Genomic DNA, 22,268 nt, shown 5'->3' on the forward strand with positions numbered 1-22,268 from the left:
CCCTTTCTAGTGTGCAGGAAAGGTCTGGGCAGAGGCAAATCCAGCCCAGTGAGCAGCCTGTAGCTTTTGATTATGCTATTTAATTTCATATTCAGAAAGTTCCTAATGGATCTCAATAATTCAAGAGACCTTAAAGTTGGCAACCGGTATCTCCCTAGAGATTCCCAGTATTGAAAATATATTCCAGAAGCCTGAAAAGTTAGGCTCATTTAAAGGTGCACCCTTTGTGTGACTTGGGGAGTCTAATGAAGAGTTCCTACTGAAATTTGGTGGAAGCAGGAGAGAGCTCATATATTAGGTCATGAGCATATGTGTACATTAAAGCTGTGGTAGCACAAGGACAACTTTTTAGTTGGAATAAAAATACCTGCATTATGCAGAGACACATATATTAATATTTATCTGTTGAAAAACAATCAAAGAATATGGTTTCTAGTGAAAGGGCTCCACTGGTCAGACTGGTTTCAACCCTTCAGTCTCAAAGATACAGCTGAAAAGGAGACTTTAGTGTTTGTGTTCCCATGATATGGGTGTTCAAAGTTTTTGGTGTATGAAACCTATATCCACTACCTGAAGATCCAGCAAGGACTGGCTTAGGTGTGTGAAATAAAAGAGTTCCTGATGCTTGCTGTGTGCTATATTAGCAGTTTTCTGACCCTGTGGCTGGTTTCAGGAAATTAGGCCAAAAAAAAAGGCTCTGCACAAGAAGAGGTGACTGGTTTTGTTCAAGCTGTGTCCCTGACGTGGCTCGCTCTGTGCTCAGAACAGCAGTGCTGACAATGCACTTCAGAAAGTTCCAGTTTTACAAGTCAGCCTTTTGCACCTCATTTATATGTTCTTTGTAGTAATTCAGCTTTCTTTTGGTACCAGTTCAGCTTTTTATTGGTGCCAAACCTTGTGCTCTCTCCACCTAGAATTGGGACAGCGAGCAAGGGTGATTTCAGTGTCTTTAAAAATTCTCTAAAAGGTTCCCTTGAGAAAAAGCAGTAAGAGGTTAAGGCTTGGATTTTTCAAAGGGGCCACTGAATTTAATAGGATAATGGGTAATGAATGCTTTCAGGCTTTCCTGAATATCCTAGTTTACAGGAAGCTATGTAGGATCAAGAACAAGTAACAAGAACAGATGAACAAAACTAGGTCTGTTTTTATGAGGAAGTCTTATTGGCATATCTTCTCTATTTTTATACTTAACACAGATTTGAGGTAGTTCTTGTCACTGTGACAGTGCATTCTGTTCAATGAGCCCATGTTCTTTAAAAGGCAGGACCTGGCAGAAAGCTGAAAAGGATGATGCAGGTGGGATAGTTAGGCAGCAGTAACTTGATGTTCTATTCTTGCTGACTCTCCTGATCTTTTTGCAATGACTTCTTGAAAAGATTGTAATTGGCTTTAACCTACTTTTCTTCTGTTTATTCCCCTGCTCCTGCTGTCTCCCAGACAAGCCTGCTTTGCCCTAAACATGGAGTGTTTTACAGCTCCCCTTGGGCTGTAGCTCTGGGACAGAGTAATCACGGGGAGCAGTAGGAAATGGTGGTTTGGGGAGTTCTGCTTTGCATTGTGCTCTTGTTTATGTTGGCACAACTGGTTTTCTTGGAAACCCTGCTGTAAATTGGGAAGCTCATGTGAGACAGAGTGCAACCCTGCAACTGAGGTAAGCACAGCTGAGGCAGGGATGTGCTGTGGTGTTGGTGAAGGAACGAGCAAGTGGCATCACAAGTGATCACGAGTCGCCTTGACCTGGTACATGCCAGGGAATGATGTCTTTGTCTCACTGATCCCTCTTCCAAATGATGGCTCCTTTCCTCTATAAATCTTTCCTGGTACTAAAATAAGATGCCTGTACCTCAAAAATTAGTTTTTTAAATTTTAGTATTCCAAGTTTTTTGAGTATCTGAAATGTTTGGACTCTTCGAATCCAGGCTCTGTTTCACAGGTATTGAACGTGGAGGAGGACATGGTGAGCAGGGGGAGGGAAGAAACACAGTGTTTGGCTTTTGACTTCTGAGTTTATGTGCAACGATAGCTGTGCAACAGAGGAGGGTTTCATAGATGGGATGACTTAAGATGCATCTAAATGTGATCCTGTTGCAGAAAATATCTCCCTGCTCCATACTTCCACAAACTGACCAGCTGATGATTGAACACTGATGGAAGGAGCAGAGTTGTTGAGGTCTCTTCTCAAAGAAGACAATCAGTACTTCACTTTCTCCTTTCTCTGGACCTGCACTAGCTTGGAAGGCTTCTGTCCCAAAAGCAGAAGGCAGCATGGCCTCCACCTTCTTGTTATTTTGCAGCTATACCTAAAGCAGCTCTGTGGAGTAAACCTGTTTTGCTCTATTATTGACTTAGTATTTGGAGGAGGGCAGGAAAACTTCTTGGAAACATCATGCAAGATTTTCTGTTTGAGAAAGTGGAAAACATGTTGCTCTGAGAAGTAATTTATTGACACCTTTCAAATGTCTCCTCTGTATACAACACAGATTCCTGCAGTCAGACTGTGGCAGACTTGTGCTTCACTTGGCTTTACTCCTGAACAAACTACTGGTGTTTGTCCTTAGAAGGTCTTCTCTCCACCCCACCCCCAAAGCCTCTTAATTTGACTTGCTTTCCTTGATATTCGCTTAGTTCTACTTTGGAAAACTCAGTAAAATCTCAAACTGAAAAAGCAGTGTTTTATGGATGGAACTCTTTCCCATTTAATTCCATCTCTGAATTCAAGACTTTGATCCATGTAGTTTCAGTCTGGTCAGAGCACAGCACTGAATCAGTAATGATGTCAGATGTGGGCCGGAGACAAAAGAGCCACCTACTCTATCCTCTTTTTCTGTCTTCTTTCCCCTGTTCCAGCACATGCATTCCTGGTTGCAGGGAGTTCAGCTGGCCGTGCACGTGGCTGGACTGTTGCCCTCTCTGCAGTTCAGTAGGATGTGACTGAGGCTTTAATTAGGATTTTTTTTAATAGGCTAGTCTGCTCAACAGCTTGGAAAAGTTTGTTAAACCCACTTCATTTTCCACTGGGGCTTGATTAATTTCTGTGTGTGGATGAGGCCTTAAGGATGGAACCTGTCACTTATTTCAAATCACTTATTTCATCTTTAGACTTCTTTTCAGATCTGAAAGAGAACAAATTCTGAAAATAAATAAAAAGCAGTTCAGTGTGCCTGAAACCTTCATACTGAAGTATCAGTAGAACTAAGGTTTAAGTGCAAATTTGGAAGAACTTCCCCTCCTCATGCCAAAACAATCTTTAGAAGAGGAGAGAATATATAGAATAGTTGGTATGATGTGATTAGATATGAATAAATAAAACAAGTTTTGAGATAATGACTATAAGTCTGATCACAGTGAACACTTAACCTGATTGTGAATGGAAACTGAGGTTTGTTTCAGGTCACCAGAGTTCTTTTGAGGTTCATTCATCTGCTGGACCTGACACACAGGGCTGGCACTGGCACTGGAGCAGGAGAGATGAGGTTGTGGGGAGGGCAGTCACTTCCAGAGGGAAACATGAGACAACTTGATCACTCATGATCTGGGGGATTTACAGGTGTGTGTGTAAAGGTCAGAGTTGGTAGAAGGCAATACAAGTCTTGATGTGAGTGAACACAAGACATTGAGTAACATCGTGCTGAGAGCAAGGCAGTGCATGTTCTGAATTTCCACTGAGTTGAAAGTCACTGGGGAAGCAAACACAGTAACAGCTGATAAACTTCAGAGTTGATCAGTCTCTTAGAATTAACAAATACCAAACTATTATTGGAAAAAGGAGGTTTTTGTTTCTGGGCCAAATGAATTTTGAAAATCAGACGTGGAAACTGGCTTGAGGAGTCCCTCAGACTTGCAAGCCTTGTGTTCTCTGTGGTTGAGCCTGCCAAGTGCTGAGGTAATGGGCATGGGGAACAAATTCAGAGTAATGTCAGCAAGGTGGAATTTAATTTTTTTTCTGCACTCTATTCTCTACACACTTGATTTTATAGCAATCAAACTGTTAAATAGCACACCTGAGTGCAACTAAGACTTAGCTTGCATTTTATGTCAGTTGAGTTCCACCTAAAACCTAATTTTCACATACTGAGCAGCTTTCTGAATCTTTCAGGACTGTAATTTTCATCTGCATTGCATCTAAAAACCTCTTGGTTGAATACATACAGACAAAAGGAGAAAATCTTGTTCAAACCAAATTTTTAAAGCACTATAAGGGATAAGTGACACTTTCCAATCCTCATAGTCACCTTTTAACACCAGACATGGACAAATTTCAGTAAAACATGTCTGAGCTGTTATTTCCACAGAAAGTGGAGCATTAGGGCACTGCAGCAGATCTTTGGTGTGTAAGTGGAGCAGGAAGCATCGTTCTGCGAGATATTCAAGGTTATGCCTTTTGTAAGTGCATCCAAGTTGCTTAGTTTTCCAGCTGGCCACCTGCCATGGAAAAGTCCAAGCTCAACATTCTCTGATGGCTGGTGTTAGCTGCCTTTTCAGCCCACAAGATCTAAGATACTTCTTTCCCATCCCTCGATCTGATAAGATTTGGAAGGGAAACTCGCTGGTAAACTTGTGATTTTGTCTTGATCAGATAGTCGGTACTGCTGACTGGATTAATTCAGAAGGTACTTTTTTATTGTCAGTGTCTATTCTAGTTCTGCAGATGTCTTCTGTAAACAAAGCAAGTTTCAGGTTTTCATACTGCTCTGCTGGGAACAAAGCACAGGACTGGGACACAGACTAACGGGGTTGCGCATCGTTCCCGGTGATGTAAAAACATCCCGTTGCTTTTAAATTCTGAAAATGCCCATTTTTGCATGACAGCTGCCCACTGAGAATAAATGGGATAATTTACTAGTGATTGGCCAGAATCTTGGACCCATCCTTCCTTTTTCAGCTCAGGGCTTTGTTGGAGCTGTGGCAGCAGTGCAGCTCCCAGCCGCCCGCGCTGGGGCGTGGAGCCGACTGCGCCGGGAGTGAGGAGCTGGGCTGGCGTGTGCTCGTTCAGCTTCACGGAGAACCTCCGGTGTGTGAGATGAAAGGGCTCTGGCAGCAGCCTCAGACAATGTATTCCCTCAGACAGTTGGCAGGGAAACAGGAAGGAATCCTTTCATGAGATGCTTATGAGTAGGTCTGTCGCCCAGTCGTGCCAGGATGAGTGTGTGCGAGCCGGGCTCGCTGCTGATGTTGGACACGGCAGTCAAACTCTCTTCATTGTCTAAACACATTCTTCCATGCGAATTTGGTACATATCCTCTTGCATCCACTCCTTCGCTCTTCTTAGCTGCAAGTCAGTGGCTAATGTGCAAGTTTGCTTAAGGATTTTTCTAGATTTATGTTTTCAAAGCTAAAATTTCGTGTGTTAGCGTTGCACTCTGCATCTTCGTGTTTTCTTTGTGGCCAGTACTGTTTTCTCTGCTGTTTGCACCTGTTTTTCTTCCAGTCGTTGCAAATCTGGGAAGCAGGAACAGCAGTGATGAAGACAGTAAGTAGGAGTAAAATCAAAATAATAGGGATTTTTTTTGTTAATGTTTCTTGAAGCTTAGAGTGAAGGATGAGCCTGCCTTAGTCTGTGAACAGAAAGTCCCTTTCCTGCTGGAAGCATTGCTGCTGTTGTGCATATTTGAGACAAATGGACAGAATTGTTAACATAGCACCAAAAGTAATTTATCTCATCTACATCCTGTTGATGTAGAAACACGTAGCATTTCAGGAAAAAAATGTAACTTCATTTTTCCCTTGCAGCACTTTGAGAAAGAATTGCTGTGCTTGATTGCTGGAAAAAGCTAACACATCTTAAGAGTCACCCTTCAGCACAAGAACTCTGCTCCTGTTAGGAGTGTTTCTTAGCTGTGGATAGAATTCCAGTCATGAGGATCCACAAATCTTAGCACTGATGTGGGAGCTCAGATTAGCCTAAACTTCGTGGGGAAAATCAAATACATATTTATCACCTTTTTTTTTTTATCCATGTGCTGTAAATCACACTGATTGGCCATGTCAGGTAGAATGAGTTTATAAAAACCCATCTTCACATGTACAAACCAGTTCTTCCGTGTCCATTTGTACTGAGCTGACAAATAGTGAATTTTGAAAATCTTTTCAGACTTCAGCATCTGATACCTCTGCTTGTACAACTAAGCAGTAGAAAGAAGAGGTAATTTTTAGAAGTTTAGAACCAAATGGTACTTTTTTGTAGTTGGTGTGTTGGTAGGGTACAGATAGCAGCAACTTGGATAAGCCCTGGAGTTGTTGGATAAGAGCTAGGACCTCAGTCTGTTGTTAAGGAGGAAGTTAAATAACACTGGAGAGATTTGATAGTTAAAATTCTGTACAGCTTAAATATGGAGAAGTGGTTGGTCTCTGCCTTGGAGCTGATGATTGAATGAAAAATTAATGTTTGTCTTGTGTCAATAAATTTCAGTGCCCAGACAGGATGTAGAACAGAATTATGGTGTAATGGGCATCAGCTTTTTGGGGCAATTTAGGTTACTTCAGCATCCTCGGAGGGAATTCTGAACAAGCCCAGACTTACTCACCTCCTTGGAAAATAATACTTAATTCATCAGCTGTCACAGAGAAGAGAACGGCTCTTGGCGGTAGTAAATCCGTGCCCTGCTACCAGTGAGGCTGAAAAGAAGTGCAAGTTTAGAAATAATGTGCTGAAGGAGCCTGCTGGTTTGGGAAGGGGGAGTTGTTTGTTTGTTGTTGCAAAAAATTCTAAAATTCATGCGAATTTTAGCCCTTGGACAGAACCAGGGTGTGGAACCTGGAGCCATGTCCCTGTGCTCACTTCCAAAGGATGTGTGTGTTCTGGAGGCAGGATGTTAAACCTGCTGCTTGTGTCCAGTAGGGCTCACTAAAGAAAGTCCTTCCTGTATCTCTGTCTTCTGGTGAGGTTTTGGGTTCTAAAAACTTGGCTGATGTAACATCTCCAACATTTTCAAATGCTTGTCTCCTGGTTATTTTATCCAACTTGTGCTCATAACCTTGCTCTTCCCTTGGGCCTCTTGCTTTTATAAAACATCTGAAATAGTAACACTCAAACTTCTTACAATCAACAGATGATTGACATCCCAGGAAAGCTGGAAAAATGATGTCTTGGTGTTTGAAAAACAAAGGTTTTGGTTGCAAGTTTACATCCTGTCTGTATGTGTCTCTGGCAGCCCTAATGGAATGGTGCCTTATATAAAGGCCAGCTTTGGGTGAAATTACCTGTCAGTGCTTTAAGTCCATTGTATTTGTGTATTTGAGATCTCAGAGCTTAAAGGCTGGAAGGATTCCCAAGTGTCCTTCTGGATTTCCTCTGTGTTTCTCAGCCTTGCTGCTGAATGTTTTACAGCTCCTGAGCAGAGGGTGGGTTCCCAACAGTGAAAGATCACTGTTCTTTCACCTTGCAGATTCAGCTGCAGTTTGGGGCAATTAAAATATCTGTTTTTCTGGGTGTTTTGCAGTATTTGTGAGACTCCTGTTGGATCTCCATTATGGGAATTCTGTTAGATGTGTATCTTATGCTTCCTTGAAGCGTAGCATTTCCTTCCTGTGTGTGGTTTAATTCATCATCTGAAAAAAGCTGAGACTGACAGGTCTACCTTAAATTGTGCACTCTAAATTTAGCAACCAGAGAGAGAATGATCAGGAAGGGCTAAATTAATATTATGTCAAAAAGGCCTTGGGACAAGGAAAGGAAAAAAGCCAATTTGGAACACAGGGTCCCCTTTCAAGTCTTTTTAGTTCAGAGCAGAATTCAGAGGAACTGCTTTTCAGAAGGAAAAGTTTGAAATGAGCCAGTATTTCAGGGAACTGAACACTGGGATGTTTCACTGCCCCTTATGATCTGACCAAGAATCACTTTGAATAACTGGCTGAGTGAGAAGTTGATAAATTCTGGCCTTGCAGAACATGTCTTATTACTGAGTTTCTGTGGGTATTTTAAAGTAATCTGCATATGATCTGTTGTGCATTTATTTTCATGAAATGAATACTGCTTGGGAACCCTGCCCAAAATGAGGCTATCAATGGCAAAGGAAGTGATGCCAGATTAGTTATAATATTTCTGTGTGGAGATTTCCTATGTGCTCCCAATGTAGCCTGAAGGGACAGGGATGTTGAATTCAATTAGTTATTTTCATGGTGACTTGTTTGGAGCTAATGTTAAGATGGCATTAACATAGTACAAAATATAGAGATTAAAAATTCCTTAATTTCATGGCTTTTGCCCCTTGAGGATGCCATGGTCAAAATAATCTAGCATATAAAAAGAGTTTCAGAGGACTATTTCAGGAAGCAGGAATATATGTTTACATTTTAACTTTCCTCCCTTTCTCCTCCACCAGTCAGTTTTTAAACAAATTGTACTATTTTGTCTGACTTCACCAAACTTCATACTGCAGATAGGGCAGTTAAAAAAATAGTAATTGAAAAACAAATCCAATAGAGATGCTGCATTGTGGAACTTGTGGGCTCATTTCAGGCCTTCTGTTTGTGTTTCTTGATTCTCCCAGTTCCCAGATGTGCAGTGACTCATCCTACTGAACAATGGGAACAGCATCTCTTATTCCTTCTCTTGGTCCCAGTTGGCAAAACTGTTACTCAGAGGATATGTACTGCAGAGGGAGAGGAGATGAGCACTGAGAGGATGAGTCAGCCAGGCCTTTGTGGTAACTCTTGTGTGGGGAGAAGAAGCTCAGGACTAATGGTCTGTGCTCTGGTGCACTCAGAAGGACTGTCTGAATTATGTAAAATTCATAACTCAGAGGTCACTCTTCCCTGTGCAGGACAATGCTTGGACATCTTGATTTATAATCAAGGAGGATTAAAAAAAAAAACCAAAACCAGCTAGCTGGTTTGTGTCAACAGCCACATACATGATGGTCATCTCAGGCTTTGCTGTTAAAACTTTCAAATGTGAAAATACTAATGGACTACTTGTTAAAAATAAACTAAATAAGAAATATCAGTGCACGTGTGCTTCACTGGCAGACTCTGCTGGGACTGTGATGCAATGGGGCTTCCTATCTAAGTACTGTGATGGTTGAAATTAAAAGTCTTTCAGATTTTAACGTTATTTATGAATATTGTTAGAATATATTTTAAAGGAAATAGTGGACTAACAACGAAATACAACAAGATTTGAGTTTTATTAATCTCTGAAAAGCTCAACAACCTTCTATGAATGTCATTGATCTAAGGAAGTTTCTTGAGCTGCAACAGTTTTTCTCCCAACACCAGCCTGTAAAGGATCTGACCTGGACCTTTTTTGTTTGTTTTTTTTAAGTGAACACACCACGAAGTGATTATATTTAGGTATTTACATTCAGTATAAATACACATATAGTGTATAAATAATATACATATAGTATAAATAACTTTGTGTGCTTTCTATTTTGCTACTTGCAAACGTGGCTTAAAATAGAGTGCGAGTTTAAAAATCTCTTTTTCACTAGAACTGTTAAAATACTGAAACTGGAGTCATCAATCTGCATAAAGATATTTTTAGTATCTGATGAATCAATTGCAAATATTTGCTGCCACTTTTATAGGAAGTCGTGCTGGTGAACCAGAAATAACTAGCTAAGATCTGGAGAAGGAGAGCATTTGAAGTGCTAAGCCAGCTTTGAATGCGGCTGAATGGTCAGACAGATATTGGAGAAACACTAAGAATTTGCCCCAAAAGAGCCAAACCAGCTTCTTTATGGGCAGTGTCTTCAAGAGAAAAAAATAATTCAACATGAGATGGGCAGCTGATACTTTATTTTGGTAATAATTTGCCTTGAATGGAAAATCTACTTTGATTTATAAACTCTTTGTGGGTGTGTATTTTTATATACATACATATAAATATCCACAGACATTTGTATGGGTTTATAATACCTGAAGCACGAGGTAGCTTTGCATAAATAATAATTTATCAATGGTATTCAAAACTGCATTCAAGTGCACCTTGATGTAAAGCTAAATAAACTTGCCTTCTAGATCTGATTAATATTGCAGTCTGTTTTCTCTGGATGCCAAGGAAAAATTGGAATAGAAAGGAATGTTCAGTTAGTATAATTGTTCTGATTAAAAATACTAACACAGAACAGTGGTAAAACCTGGAGTTTCCGTCATTTCCTCGTTTAAATATGTTACAAGTTGCTCATCAAGTCAATGCTGAATCAGTTGTGTGTGCTGCCTGTGGATGAACTGAAATGCCTCACACACTTCCCAGAACATCCCAGTTTTCTGTGAATCTGACTAAGATGTAGGGCAAGGTTATTCCAGAAGCCTTTGGAGCGGGAACTGAATCCACCCTTCCATAGGCCATAACTCAGGACTTAGTCAGGGAATCATTAAAGCAGCTCTTCAGTGTGTGCGGTGGGCTTGGGGTGGTTGTTGTTTTGGGAGCTTTTTGGCGGGTGGTTTTCTTCCCTTCATGTTTGTGTGCTTTAATGTTTTGAGCTTTTTTTAACTTCAGACCCTCCGGAGCTTGTTGGGGGTTTGTTGTTTTGACTGGAAACAGATATTTTGACTTAAGTACTTGGATGTCTTTGAATTCTGTGCTAGAAGAGAATATTCAGGCACCTTCAGATCTGTCAGACCGTGCATATGGTGCTCACACCTGTTCCAGCAACCTAACTTGGTTACCCAGCTCTCCAAGTGTTTTGCAATTCCTGCTTAAAATTTCCCAGAGTTAATTAACTTGGCTTAATTGGAGCGTTAGGAAGAGCCGTGTAAGAAACTAGAGAAGCCTGCTTTCCCTAAATCCCTGCAAAAATGAACATTTTTTTCTTCATTAATCAGTTTATTTTCTTACCTTCTTATAAATGTGCACAATGTCCAAGTGATTGATGTGTGGGGTGGAAAACAGGGGAGGCAGAAGCTGTAAATCAGGTGATCCTGCCTGTGTGTCCCAGCAGTTTAAGGCATCCAGCTGTTTCCTGCTCCGCGTGGGAGGGTGGATGGACAGCAAGGCCTCTTAAAGCAACTGGGTTCCTGCTAGAAAATAGGAAGAAGCTGTATCAGAGATGGCCCCTTTGCAGTATTTTTGCACATCTAAAGACACTGTGTGGGACAGAGCACAATAGAGAGAGAAGGGGTTTTTTTGTAGCTTCAGTGATCTTTTCTTTTTGGGCTCTCCCATCTCCCAAACATGACTAATGCTGTACAGGAAGCCCTTTTCTCTTATTCATGCAGTCTGTGATATCTCTTCTGATCCACAGAGTGCCAAAAAATACAGGAAATTACTTTCACCTTATGAAAATTCATGATCGTAAGGAAGCTCTTAGAGCAATTGTTCTTTGGAAACTTTCCCCCCCACTACCACTCTCTCAAAAAAAAAAGACAATTTGTTCTGCTAGCAATCCACTGTAAATCTTTTGTTGATACATGGTAGTCTTTTGCAAATACTGTGTTCTCTCTCTTTTATGAAAAGACACTTTTAGTTTTAAATGTTAGGAAATAATCAGCTCCAGCTCCTTTTTGTCTGTGCCTTATGCTGGGAGTGTGTACTTGTGTGATACCCTGAATCCTCTGATCTCCAGTCTGATTCCTCACAATGAACTGTTGTCTTGGCATCTGTTTACAGTTGTACTGCAGGGGAATAATTCTGTTCTGCTGCCTCAAGCCTGTGGTGTCGAGGAGAAGGTGTGATTTAAGAATTTATATTGCTCTTGGAGTCTGAGCTGGTACTTGGAGAAAGTTCCATTCTGAATTAGTGACTTGGAGAGGGCACCTACGGTCAGTTTGGTCACTGCTGACACAGCTGTGATAAAGAATTTGTTTTGCTGCCTAAAATTATTAAAAGGCAGCAGGATTTTCCATTTTATCACTCTCATTACATGGCTACAACTGCAAGACACATGTCCTGGACAATGAAGAATACTTTCTCACTGAACAGATCTTCATCTGAAGAAATGCAGGGGAAGTGTTTGAAGAAGTGTTTCACCCCAGAGCAGTCTGCACAAACCTCTTATGCAAGAGGAAATTTTCACACAAGAATACATTTTCCCTGTAAATGCTGCCTAATTCTTCTCAATATAACTGGTAAACTTTGTACAAGATGAGCAAATACATTGTTAAACTGTTGAGCCTAAAAGGGAAGCTGTCTGTAGAAGAGCAAGTCCTTCAGAATGTTCCTTTTTTTCATTTGTTTGTGACAAGCAAGTCTAGCTTAAATCATCACAAATTGTGGGTGACTTAAATCTTTCTCTTTCCTGAAGATGTGCCACTCAGTCTAGGATATGCCTTTGTTAATTTTAAACAAAATACATTGGTTTCTTAGAAATGTGTTTCGTTTTACTCCCACTCAGTGTCAGTTAACTGCATTCATCTTACAAGGGGAAAAAACCCCTAATTCTTTAAGTCAAAGAACTGACTTTAATGACACTTCCTTTTCATTGTGAAGATGTACTGGATAGATTTGAGCATTTATTCAAATCTCTACTCAACTTTGATTTCTCTAGACCTAATAGAGAACTGCATTTAGAAGAAATTCTGCCTTTCCTACACATTAGTACTATATTATGGCAGCTCCACTTGCTTATCAGCACTTTGTGAATTAGGTTCTGTAATGCTTGTATTGTTCCAACCCCTGAAGTGTATCGGGATGGTGTCCAAGCTTCCACTTGTGATGTTGCTCTGTTAGCCCTCAGTGCATGCTGGAAAGTGAAAAGGCCTTAGTTCAATTGGATTTGCTGTCCTAGAAACAAGCTTAGTTCCCATCTCTTTCCTTTTCCACAGGGTGAATCGGTGAAATACTTCCTGGATAACCTGGATCGCATCGGTCAGCTGGTAAGACACCACCTTCCCTTTCTGAACCAGAGAGCTCAAAGAAGACAGTGGAAGCCTGGGTGTGCAATGATCATTGATTTTTGTTTGGGCTTTTTTGTTGTTTTTAAATAATAGTGTAGTAAATAACTCCAGTGTTCTTTCTCCAGAAATAGTAAACTTCAGCCTATGAAACTGAAGCTTAGGATTTGCTTAATCGTTTTTGACAGATCGTGGAAGTTGTATTTATGCACATATTTTCTTTTATCAGCCCTTCTACACGGTCTCTGGATCTCATTCACTTTCCATGATGTGGCTGGTGCTACTTAAGGTAGCAGAACGGAACCTTAAAAAAATTAAAAACATTACTAGCACTTCTAGGATTCAAAATCCATGGTGGAAACATCTGTCAGGAGACTTGGAAGGGAAAGAAGGGAGATGATTTTCCCAAATAGTAACAGTGATAAGCTACTGAAGAACAAATCTCTCTACAGTGGTAGGTTGGACCACAACTTATGGTAGAATGTGTTGCTGTACTCACTGGTCATGGGGGTGTAAACCTGGAAGGAGTATTTCCACTAAAGCTTTTGAGGTGGTCTTTTTAGGAGTAATGAACTGTGAAAAACTAGATTTTAAAAAAGAAAATCCTTTCAGTGATGACTTGGTGATCTGCTTTATTGAACACTAAGTGGAAATAACACTATCTAAGAATTTGATCATGAAAACATAGACTTCAACCTGAAAACAAGAGGCTTGAAGGATAAAAATGTGAACAAGTGGATTAGTCCTATATTTTTATTCTTGTATATGTCTTAGGGTCTTCTAGATGTTCACCAGTGTTGAGCTAAATGGTCAACAGTCCAGCATTTTAAAGCTGAGTATTCATTGTTCACCTGATAATTTAAAAAACATGGCTCCTGATGATTTTACTCATTACTTCAGTATTCTGGCCTTGGACAGCATTTTTGAAGAACTCCTTTTGACAGTTCTCTCCTTTCTTTTCCAGAATTACTTCCCCAGCAAACAAGATATTTTGCTGGCCAGAAAAGCCACGAAGGGGATCGTAGAGCATGATTTCATCATTAAAAAAATCCCTTTCAAGATGGTGGATGTAGGTGGACAGAGATCTCAGCGTCAGAAATGGTTCCAGTGCTTTGATGGAATAACTTCCATTTTGTTCATGGTCTCCTCCAGCGAATACGATCAGGTTCTCATGGAAGACAGGCGCACAAACAGACTCGTGGAGTCCATGAATATCTTTGAGACAATAGTCAATAACAAGCTTTTCTTTAACGTTTCTATTATCCTATTCCTCAACAAGATGGACCTTCTCGTTGAGAAGGTAAAGACTGTCAGCATTAAGAAGTATTTCTCGGACTTCAAGGGCGACCCTCACCGGCTGGAGGACGTGCAGCGTTACCTGGTGCAGTGCTTCGACAGGAAGAGGAGGAACCGCTCCAAGCCGCTCTTCCACCACTTCACCACGGCCATAGACACGGAGAACATCCGCTTCGTGTTCCACGCCGTGAAGGACACCATCCTGCAGGAGAACCTGAAGGATATCATGTTGCAGTGAAGGAGAGCAGCCAGTGTTCTGTTACAATTTTGCTGGAGGGTTAGATCGAAGTTTTTATCCTTTCTTTATGGCCCTTGCATGCGGTGTAGGACCCATGCGAATTACTTGGCTCAGGAATGCTGTAAACTAGCCAGTCCAAACAGGAGCTATAGGCCGGAGGAGTCACATATTGATGTTAGCTACTGAATCATTTGGACTAGAAACACTACTGAACCCTGGCCATGGTAGGTTCTGTACCAATTTTGGGACGCTGAACAACACAACCACCTTCTGCCTTCTTAGAAAAAAAGAAATCTCTGACAAACCATGTATGGAAGACACATTGTTTTAAGTGAATACACTCATTTTTCAGAGACACTAGTCGTACAAACTGCCTTTTTTTTTTTTTTTTTTGGTAGTTTGGAGGTGCTGAATCGATCAAACTAATCTAAACATAATGAGATTGGCAGCTGTATTGGAGAATGTTAATGGAAGTCCTGTTGTTAACCCTTAGGAATATAACCAGATCTTGTGTGCGTGTTCAGCTTTGCCAAGGGTCTACAGTCCACTTACCGAGGTGGATGCACAGCTCTTGTCTGAAGGTTTTGCCTGAGTCTCCTGAGGCAGAAATCTAAAGCTGTGTGAGGAAACTCGTGTTGGAGTGAATGGGATGGGAAGCTGAAGCCTCGCTGATATGGAGAAGGGTTTATTTTGCACTATAGGCGAAGGTTGTTCCATCATGGGAAAACTGCTTTCCTTGGTGAAGCAGCCTGTGCTGGAGCACCCAACCACGTATCTGCACAGTGGGTGCTCGAGTGAGATGTACTCCATGGAGACCCAGCACTGTTCTCACAGTGGGCAGCGTGTGTGAAGGTTCAGTATCTCGTGTGACAGGGCTTCATCTACACTCACAGGTTTGAAAGCTGATCAAACTCTTAAGCAAAGGTTTTGGTAGCACAGCAGCTGCTTGATTAGTCCCAACAGCTGACCTTATAGGAAGACTGAGCACCCTAGAGATCCCAGCTTTTCCAGCTGCACTGATGTGTTTGGACAGCAAGACCTTGCTGTAAAATTAGCCTTTAATCTGTGTCTTAATGGGATCTTTAGCCTATAGTAATGCACATGTAACTCTGAGCACGGCTGAGTTTGGAGTTGCCGGTTTTGGGCAGTGGTTTGTGTGTAAAATGGTGAGAGGCTGTGAATAATGTTGATCTGAACTCTGAATTTCCTTGTGCTCTCAATCTCTGTCAGGTGCCTTTTTTGTGTACAGACATTGAATCTTTTCTACTACAGTGGGGTACATGGACAAACCGAAGATATTGTAGTGCTCTCCTTTAGGTAACTCTCAAACATAGTTTACTGTGCAATTTTTGTCATAGTTTTTATCCAAGAATAAAACCTGAAGGGCTGTTTGTACCCATAAAAAGTCAGCAGATTCCCTGGAGTTCTTATCCCCTTTGAGCCTGTAATGGCATGTCAAAACAAGCAATGTTTTACTTCAGCTGGTAATCCCATGGGAATTGTGGTCAAAGAAAAGTCCCGTTCCGTTGTCCTTTCATGTTAATTTGGATAAAATCTGGAATCTTTCTTCCCCTCTGAAGCTTGCAGATGTTCATATCAGTATTTTTGTGTAGTTGCCTGATGTAGCAGCCCCTTGGCTTTCTTTGTGCAGGCTCCAGAGTGGAAAAGCTGTGGCTGTGTCAGTGCTTGTAACAGGCACAGTCCTGAGGTAAGAAGCAACTGAAAAGTTGCAGATGGGAAAATCTAACTTAAATTTGAGCAAACTTAAACAGGAATTAGTTTCCTTGCAACAAGTCTTATTTTGCCAGGACCAACTTGTCTTTTTAAATATTTATTCATTTCTAACCTTGAAGGAGAATAATGTTGTGACTCTTAATATTCAGATGGGAGGAAAATCTTAAGATTATTACATTTGAAAAGGTAAATGTTCCAACACGGTGTGATGCAGACAAGTTTACTCATCACATAAGGTTGGTTTCTCTAAGCCCATTTGTTTGGCTGAAGGCTAAGGCTGCTTTCAAAGCTGTCAGATGTTTTCTGAGTTCTTGGTAGTGGTTTTCACTTCACACAAGACACTGGGAAAAAGAAGGCAGTTGTGGGCTGACCTGACTTCTAGGTTGACTTGACTTCAGTTCTTAGTTTGCTGTGAGCTTTATTCTTTCACTAAATTTTCCAGATGGGTTAATATTATGCTTGTTTTCTCAAATGAGTTAAACATTCCCTTTCAACTGTATTTTTTCTCAAGAATTACCTCAGTTTTTTTGTCTGAATCTACTGTAGTTTTATCTGGAGGCATAGCATGGAATTTCCTGTTCTGTTTTTCTCTTGATGCTCATCCATGGTTTTGTATCCTTGGTCACCTTACGGATTTAAAACTCAACAGAGCTAATAATGCAACTTTTAAGTAACTTAAAATCTGCACCTGGAAAAGAAACAGCATGAGATATCTCATATTGAGCTCTCAAGCTTTTTTTTGTTACGATATGGCAGTTTTGCACACTAAGTCAGGTTTAGGGAGCCAGTTTGCTCACCTTAGGCCCACTGTTGCCTTTCTTCTTTTTATTGATGGAATGGGCCTAAGTGAGGGGCCAGTCAGCAGTTTGGCTCTGTGGGCTCAGTGTTCTGTCAAATTTGGATAGTGATGGATCACAGTAGGAACCCAAGATCAGGAAACTCTTTTTGCAAAAGTCAAGCACTTTTCAAGTTTGCCAAGTTGGTGGCCCATGAGTAAAAAGGACGTGGGGGGATTTTTTAAGTGTCAGCTTTCTCTGCAAAATACACTCCACTTCTTGCCACAACTGAGGGGTTTGTGTTTGGGTTTTTTCAAGGTAAATTGTAGTATAGTAAAGCCAGAAAATCATGTTTTGGTAAATCAGTTAATTACTAAAGCAGAGCTTAGGTAGGTGAAGTTGTTCAAACATCTCAGGACAGGCTTGGTTGGTTGCTTAGTCCTTTCACCAGAAACAAATAGAAAACTTTATTTTAAGTGACATCCTGGAGAACTGTGCAGGTAAACACAGCTGGAGAGAACATCTCTTTTTGTTAACTTTATAGGCTTATTGTTCATTTGACTGGTCAGGAAATGGGTCACAGGCAGGATGATAACCAAATGGAGACCTTGAACAACTCTTTTTTTTTTTTTTTTTTAAGAAAAAAGCAGCTTTTTGCTGTCCCTCCTCTGCCACCCCAGGGTCAGTGACCAGTGATGGAGTGTTGCAAATGGGTTGTCTCTCCTGAGGACAAAGAGAGGAAGTGCTTCCAGCATGTGCTTGTGGGAGAGACTTACATAATCTTGCAGTTTAAGTAGAAAAACTTAACTAAATGGGAATCATTTATCAAACACTACTTTATATTTGTTGTCCTCAAAACAGGCTTTAAGGTAATAGATGTGTCAGTCAGTCCCCTTCCTTCAGATAGCAGTGCTGTCATTCTCTGAACAATTCTTGGATGCATTGCAAGGTGACACAGGGAATTGGAATTAAAAAGGAAGAATGGTTTTCTGGAAGTGACATATTTAATAGGCACTTGTCACTTCAAACAAATTAAGTGGTTCTTAATGTTTAAAATTAATATTGTTTATGGAATTGCAGTTACTGGCCACTCAATTTTACAACTCAAAGGTTCTTTCAGTTTGATACAAAGAATTGATCTTATTAAGCATGGCAGCATAGATTATTTGACTTATTAACTTGATAATATATTTGATTTTCTTCAATTGCTGTGTAAAACCTAGAACTAGGCATGTTACAAGCGCGAAGGAGCTCCTGAAGATGATCATTTCCAGGCTTTCTGAGGCAGCTGAAGCCTCAGGCAGGCAGAGTGGAGAAACTAATAGCAAAGGAACTGTAGGGAGATGGAGTAGGAAGAACTCATTTGTCCATGGCACTGCAGACAAAAATGGAATTCCACCAGGAGAGCTAAAATCTGGTATGAAAAACAGTGCATTTGAAAAGTGTGTCCCATCCTGCTGATGTGTTGTCCCCCCATCCCCATGGCCTCATGCCCCCAGGTATTCACCCATCCTGGTTACTGTGGCCTGCAGAAAATTATGGAATTGAAGAAATTAAAGGAATAGACATGGAACTGCTGAAGAAACCAGCAGCTTTCTTTAGTGAGCCACAGCTGCCTTCCACAGAACAGCATCTTAGAGAACAAGTCCTCAGCTGCCTTTGGATGGGTGTCTTTGTATTAACTATGTTTAAACTTACATTAACTTATGTTTTGGAGTCTTTTCTGTGCATGTACCTCTTTACTTCTGGGGAAAAAAAGTTGTTCTGCTGCATGGACCTACAGGATTTCTTTAAAAGGCCCCTCTGATTTTCAAGTAGTGGGTTTTCACACCTGACTTAGCTTGGCTTGTGTCATCAAATTTTCAGGAGTATCTGCTGGATTGATGGATGATTTGATGCACACCAGCTTGAGAGACAAACGTGATATGCAACAACACCTCCACACAGTGCAGTTTGTCTTGTCAGCCAAACCCTGATCTCTCATGACAAGAACTGTAAGTTTAGCTGTAGCCTCTTTTCTATATCCTTTTTCTAGTATAAAATCACGTGGTGTAGTCAGGGGTTTAATATAGCACTGCCAACTCTTTACCTCATACTCCAATTCTGTAACACAAAGTGGTGAGTGGGGGTGTTTCAGTAGCAACTATAAAACATCTGTGCCTACTTTTGTAAATGAGCTTTTAACAGTTTTTTTAGGGAGCATCCATTACGGATCAGGAAGACTGGCATGGTCTGGGCCAGACTTGGCCTGAGTTAATACTGACTCCCCACAGCTCTAGATGAGGACTGTCTAGCCTAGTGAGGAATAATTGGTAAGACAATACAAAACCTAGTGCTTTTTAATAATACCTGTTTTGTAATTAGCTGGAGTGATCTCTGCTTTGTGCTGTGAAGTGGGCACTTCTTTGTTTTAACACTAACCTTTTTTTACATAGATGGAAATGAGAAAAGCCAGGACATTTGAAGCTGAAACTGCTGCTGTGTTACCAGATGATGCTGTCCCTGTGCTCATCTTGGTGGTTGGGCAGTTCAGCTCGATTCTTGACGTTTTTATCTTTCTAATGGCATTTGGAAAGCGGTGTTGAAGTTTTGTCTGTGTGTCTATGCTTGTTTTCTTATGGGGTGGGGAGTGTGGAGGTACTAGATTGTCAGTGCTAGTGGTTCTGTGCCTGGCTTGAGGAACTGTATCACAGCCCAGCTCTTGGCATTCGTCTGAAAGTCGTATCTTCTGTCTGGTGTGAAAATACTCAGTCAGAGGGGGAAGAAAAGAGCAGCACTGACTTCCAAGATGGGCATTCTGGTAAAAAAAGCCAAAGTATGTTGGAAGGGAGCAGGAGAGGGGAGCTAGTTTCTAAACAGATCCCAAAAGCTGATGGTGCTTGAAGACTGACTGTATTGAAGTGAAATGCTATCTGCACTGACCCAAAAGCTTTGAGTGACTCCAGAGAGCTATTGGCTGTGAATTAAGAACAGCAGGCTGGCAAGGCTGGGCCTGCCATTGTAAATCTCTCTTCATCTGTTCATAACTGGGTGCTAAAACTCAATTTTTACTAAAATACACTATGCAGATCTCTGGCCAGACAGTGCATCTTACTCCTTCCTGACAGCTTCTTAAACTTTCTTCAAGATACCAGAGCATGAGAAGGTAAGAGACCTGGGTAAGAGGCTGTTTCCATTATTTGAATAAAAAGTACATGTGATGGAGAGCAAAATTTTTTAAGAACTAGGACCTGAGAGAGCATCTTTTGAGGGAAGTGACAGATTTGGAGTGGTGTGGATTCTCTGCCGGTCCTTCCCGTCCATCTCTTGTGCTGAGCTCGTGTGCAGGTGGTTGGGCACAAAGGCTGAGAGGAGACAGAAGGGAAGAAGGGGGATGTGGAAGAGAAATGATCTGTTGGGAGCTCATGAGACTTGGAAAGGTGGTTGATGGACTAAGGTTTGGAAATGTGTGTTCAAACTCCCGTTTGCATTGAAGCCGTTAACTCTCCGTAGGATAACGAGCGTCCCTCCAGTGAACAGCTCCTGTTACCTGGAACGTGGAATGAGCTTGAGTTGTTGATACACATTAAAAAGTATTTCTGGAGACTGTGCTGAACATGGCTAGTGTTTCTTGCTCTAGTGATGAGTTGTCTTGTTTGTGGAACCAATATGTACGAAAGCAAACTGACAAAACACCAGGTTATCTCGTGACATGACCACGTAGCTTAGGAAGCCAAGTAATGTTATCTTCTATTCTGCAATGTACTTGCTCTCTGGTGCCTATGCATTAACACACATACTATGCAATATCAGTCTTTTTTTAAACCAGTTCACTGCATTGGGCAACAAAGGCCTGAGTTTAGCCTTAATTTTCTTAACAATTCACAGGAAAGTACTTAAAAAACAGCGACAAACTAAAAGAAGGTGAAAAATGCATGAAGTAAAAGCACAGTTCCAGACTGCTCACATAAGTGTCTTTCTAGCACCAAAACAGCATCTGTGATAGAAGCAGCTACTTGCTGTAATAGTTTCAACTTATGAAAACTGTGTACTAGATAAAATTATATTGTGATGTGTAAAAAGTGTATTTTATAGCTTTGGTGACTTAGTTTACTGTTTTGTATATATGAATTTTATAAATCTATTAAAACTTGACTTGTTATACTGTTCTTTATGGGTTTTATCTTTTCACCAGAGTCTGAAGTGACATTTTTTGCTTTATTCAAAAATTTTCTGCGAGAGAAATGCTTTTTGAATAAATTACAGCATGGAACTACAGCTGTCATGCAATGAAATCTCTGTGTAATCTCTAGGTATCTCCCACCTCTCCACTTCTAGGCTGAGTCATTCTTCCTGTGTCCAGGAGCTAAGGCTGATGAGACATTAACCTGTATAAAACTTGTAACTCATTCTCTGGAGTGTTCCAGGAGCTGATTCTGGGGCATTAGCACTGATGGGAAGTGGGAGGGGGGACACAGCTGGAGTTTGCTTATGCATTTGAAGCTCAGCAAGAGAAGATAGTTAAGCCTGTGGAGTTGGCAGCACCTGTTAGAGATTCCTCTCTGCTGTGCAGCATCTGGTAATAAACAGCCATGGGAACTGGACTTGCTGCTTTCCCAGTGCCAGTCCACTCTTTTGGGCTGACTTGTGTGCCCTGGTACCTTGTGCAGCACTGCAGAACCATTGACCTTTGGGGAGTCACCAGTGTCCCTGTCACATGGCAGTGCCATCCTGTGCCAGCTAATGCTGCCAGAACTCGAGCTGCAGTTCTTAGGAATGCTGTTCACCTTTCCTCCCTTGTGCTTGGAAAGGTCACGTCTGGCAGACTTTCGTGGCAAGTCTTAGTTGTTTCTTGTGTGAACTGTTAATGCCAGATCAGTTCCACTGGCAGGGGCACAACTGAGGATACTTCATGGAGTGTTGTTTGTCCTCTTTACTGATCACTGGAAATATAGTTTGGGAATGATTGTCTCTCTGTCCCTGGAGGTGATGAGTACTTTCAGGTAACTTGTGTTGTCAGTGTTCAGCATCTCTGAAAGTGAGGGCAAACTCAGGGTGCACTAATAGGAGGTTTCCAGGTGTGATCACATACTTGGGAATCTGGAAAGCTCTCAGCAACAGCAGCAGCTCCACATGATCTCCTTGGTCAGCTCTGCAAAGGCAAATTTGCCCTTTTCAGAGGACCAAAATATTCTCATGAGGTGTACCTTTCATAGCTGCACAGATGTTGCTCCATGAGAGCAGAGGCTGAAGCAGTTGGTTCTGCAGGTAGGTTTGCTCACAGTGCCAGTGAATGTCTGTACCCCAGGGAGAGCCTAAACTCCGTATATTAACTTGGAATTCTCTTTCCCAGATCAGCACGACTGCCTGTTACTTGAGCATCTCTTCTGTAATTTCAATAATCCAACACTCAGAAGATAAAAGGGAAAACATGTCTGTTTCCCCAGGGAGAGGCTTCTCTAAAATGCAAA

At 41.2% G+C, this 22,268-nt stretch overlaps 1 protein-coding gene across 2 annotated transcripts in view; it reads left to right on the plus strand.

Moving 5' to 3' along the window:
* The window catches only part of GNA12 (G protein subunit alpha 12), a 42,077-nt gene extending 21,118 nt beyond the window's left edge, over positions 1-20,959 (plus strand). The window contains exons 3-5 of one of the 2 annotated variants that reach the window (XR_007905544.1): positions 12,706-12,756; positions 13,739-18,235; positions 18,685-20,959. Coding sequence is in view for 1 of the 2 variants with exons in the window: in XM_051792736.1 (XP_051648696.1) it covers positions 12,706-12,756; positions 13,739-14,308 (621 nt within the window). In the remaining variant the exon portion in view is untranslated. Of the gene's footprint in view, positions 1-12,705; positions 12,757-13,738 lie in introns of both variants that reach the window. The other variant, XM_051792736.1, reaches the window with a different exon arrangement.
* The last annotated feature ends 1,309 nt before the right edge of the window (positions 20,960-22,268 follow it).

Source organism: Manacus candei, unplaced genomic scaffold (assembly GCF_025592945.1).
Source record: "Manacus candei isolate 608988 ecotype Guabito, Panama unplaced genomic scaffold, ASM2559294v1 h1tg000002l, whole genome shotgun sequence".
In the NCBI taxonomy this organism is placed as follows: Eukaryota; Metazoa; Chordata; class Aves; order Passeriformes; family Pipridae; genus Manacus; species Manacus candei.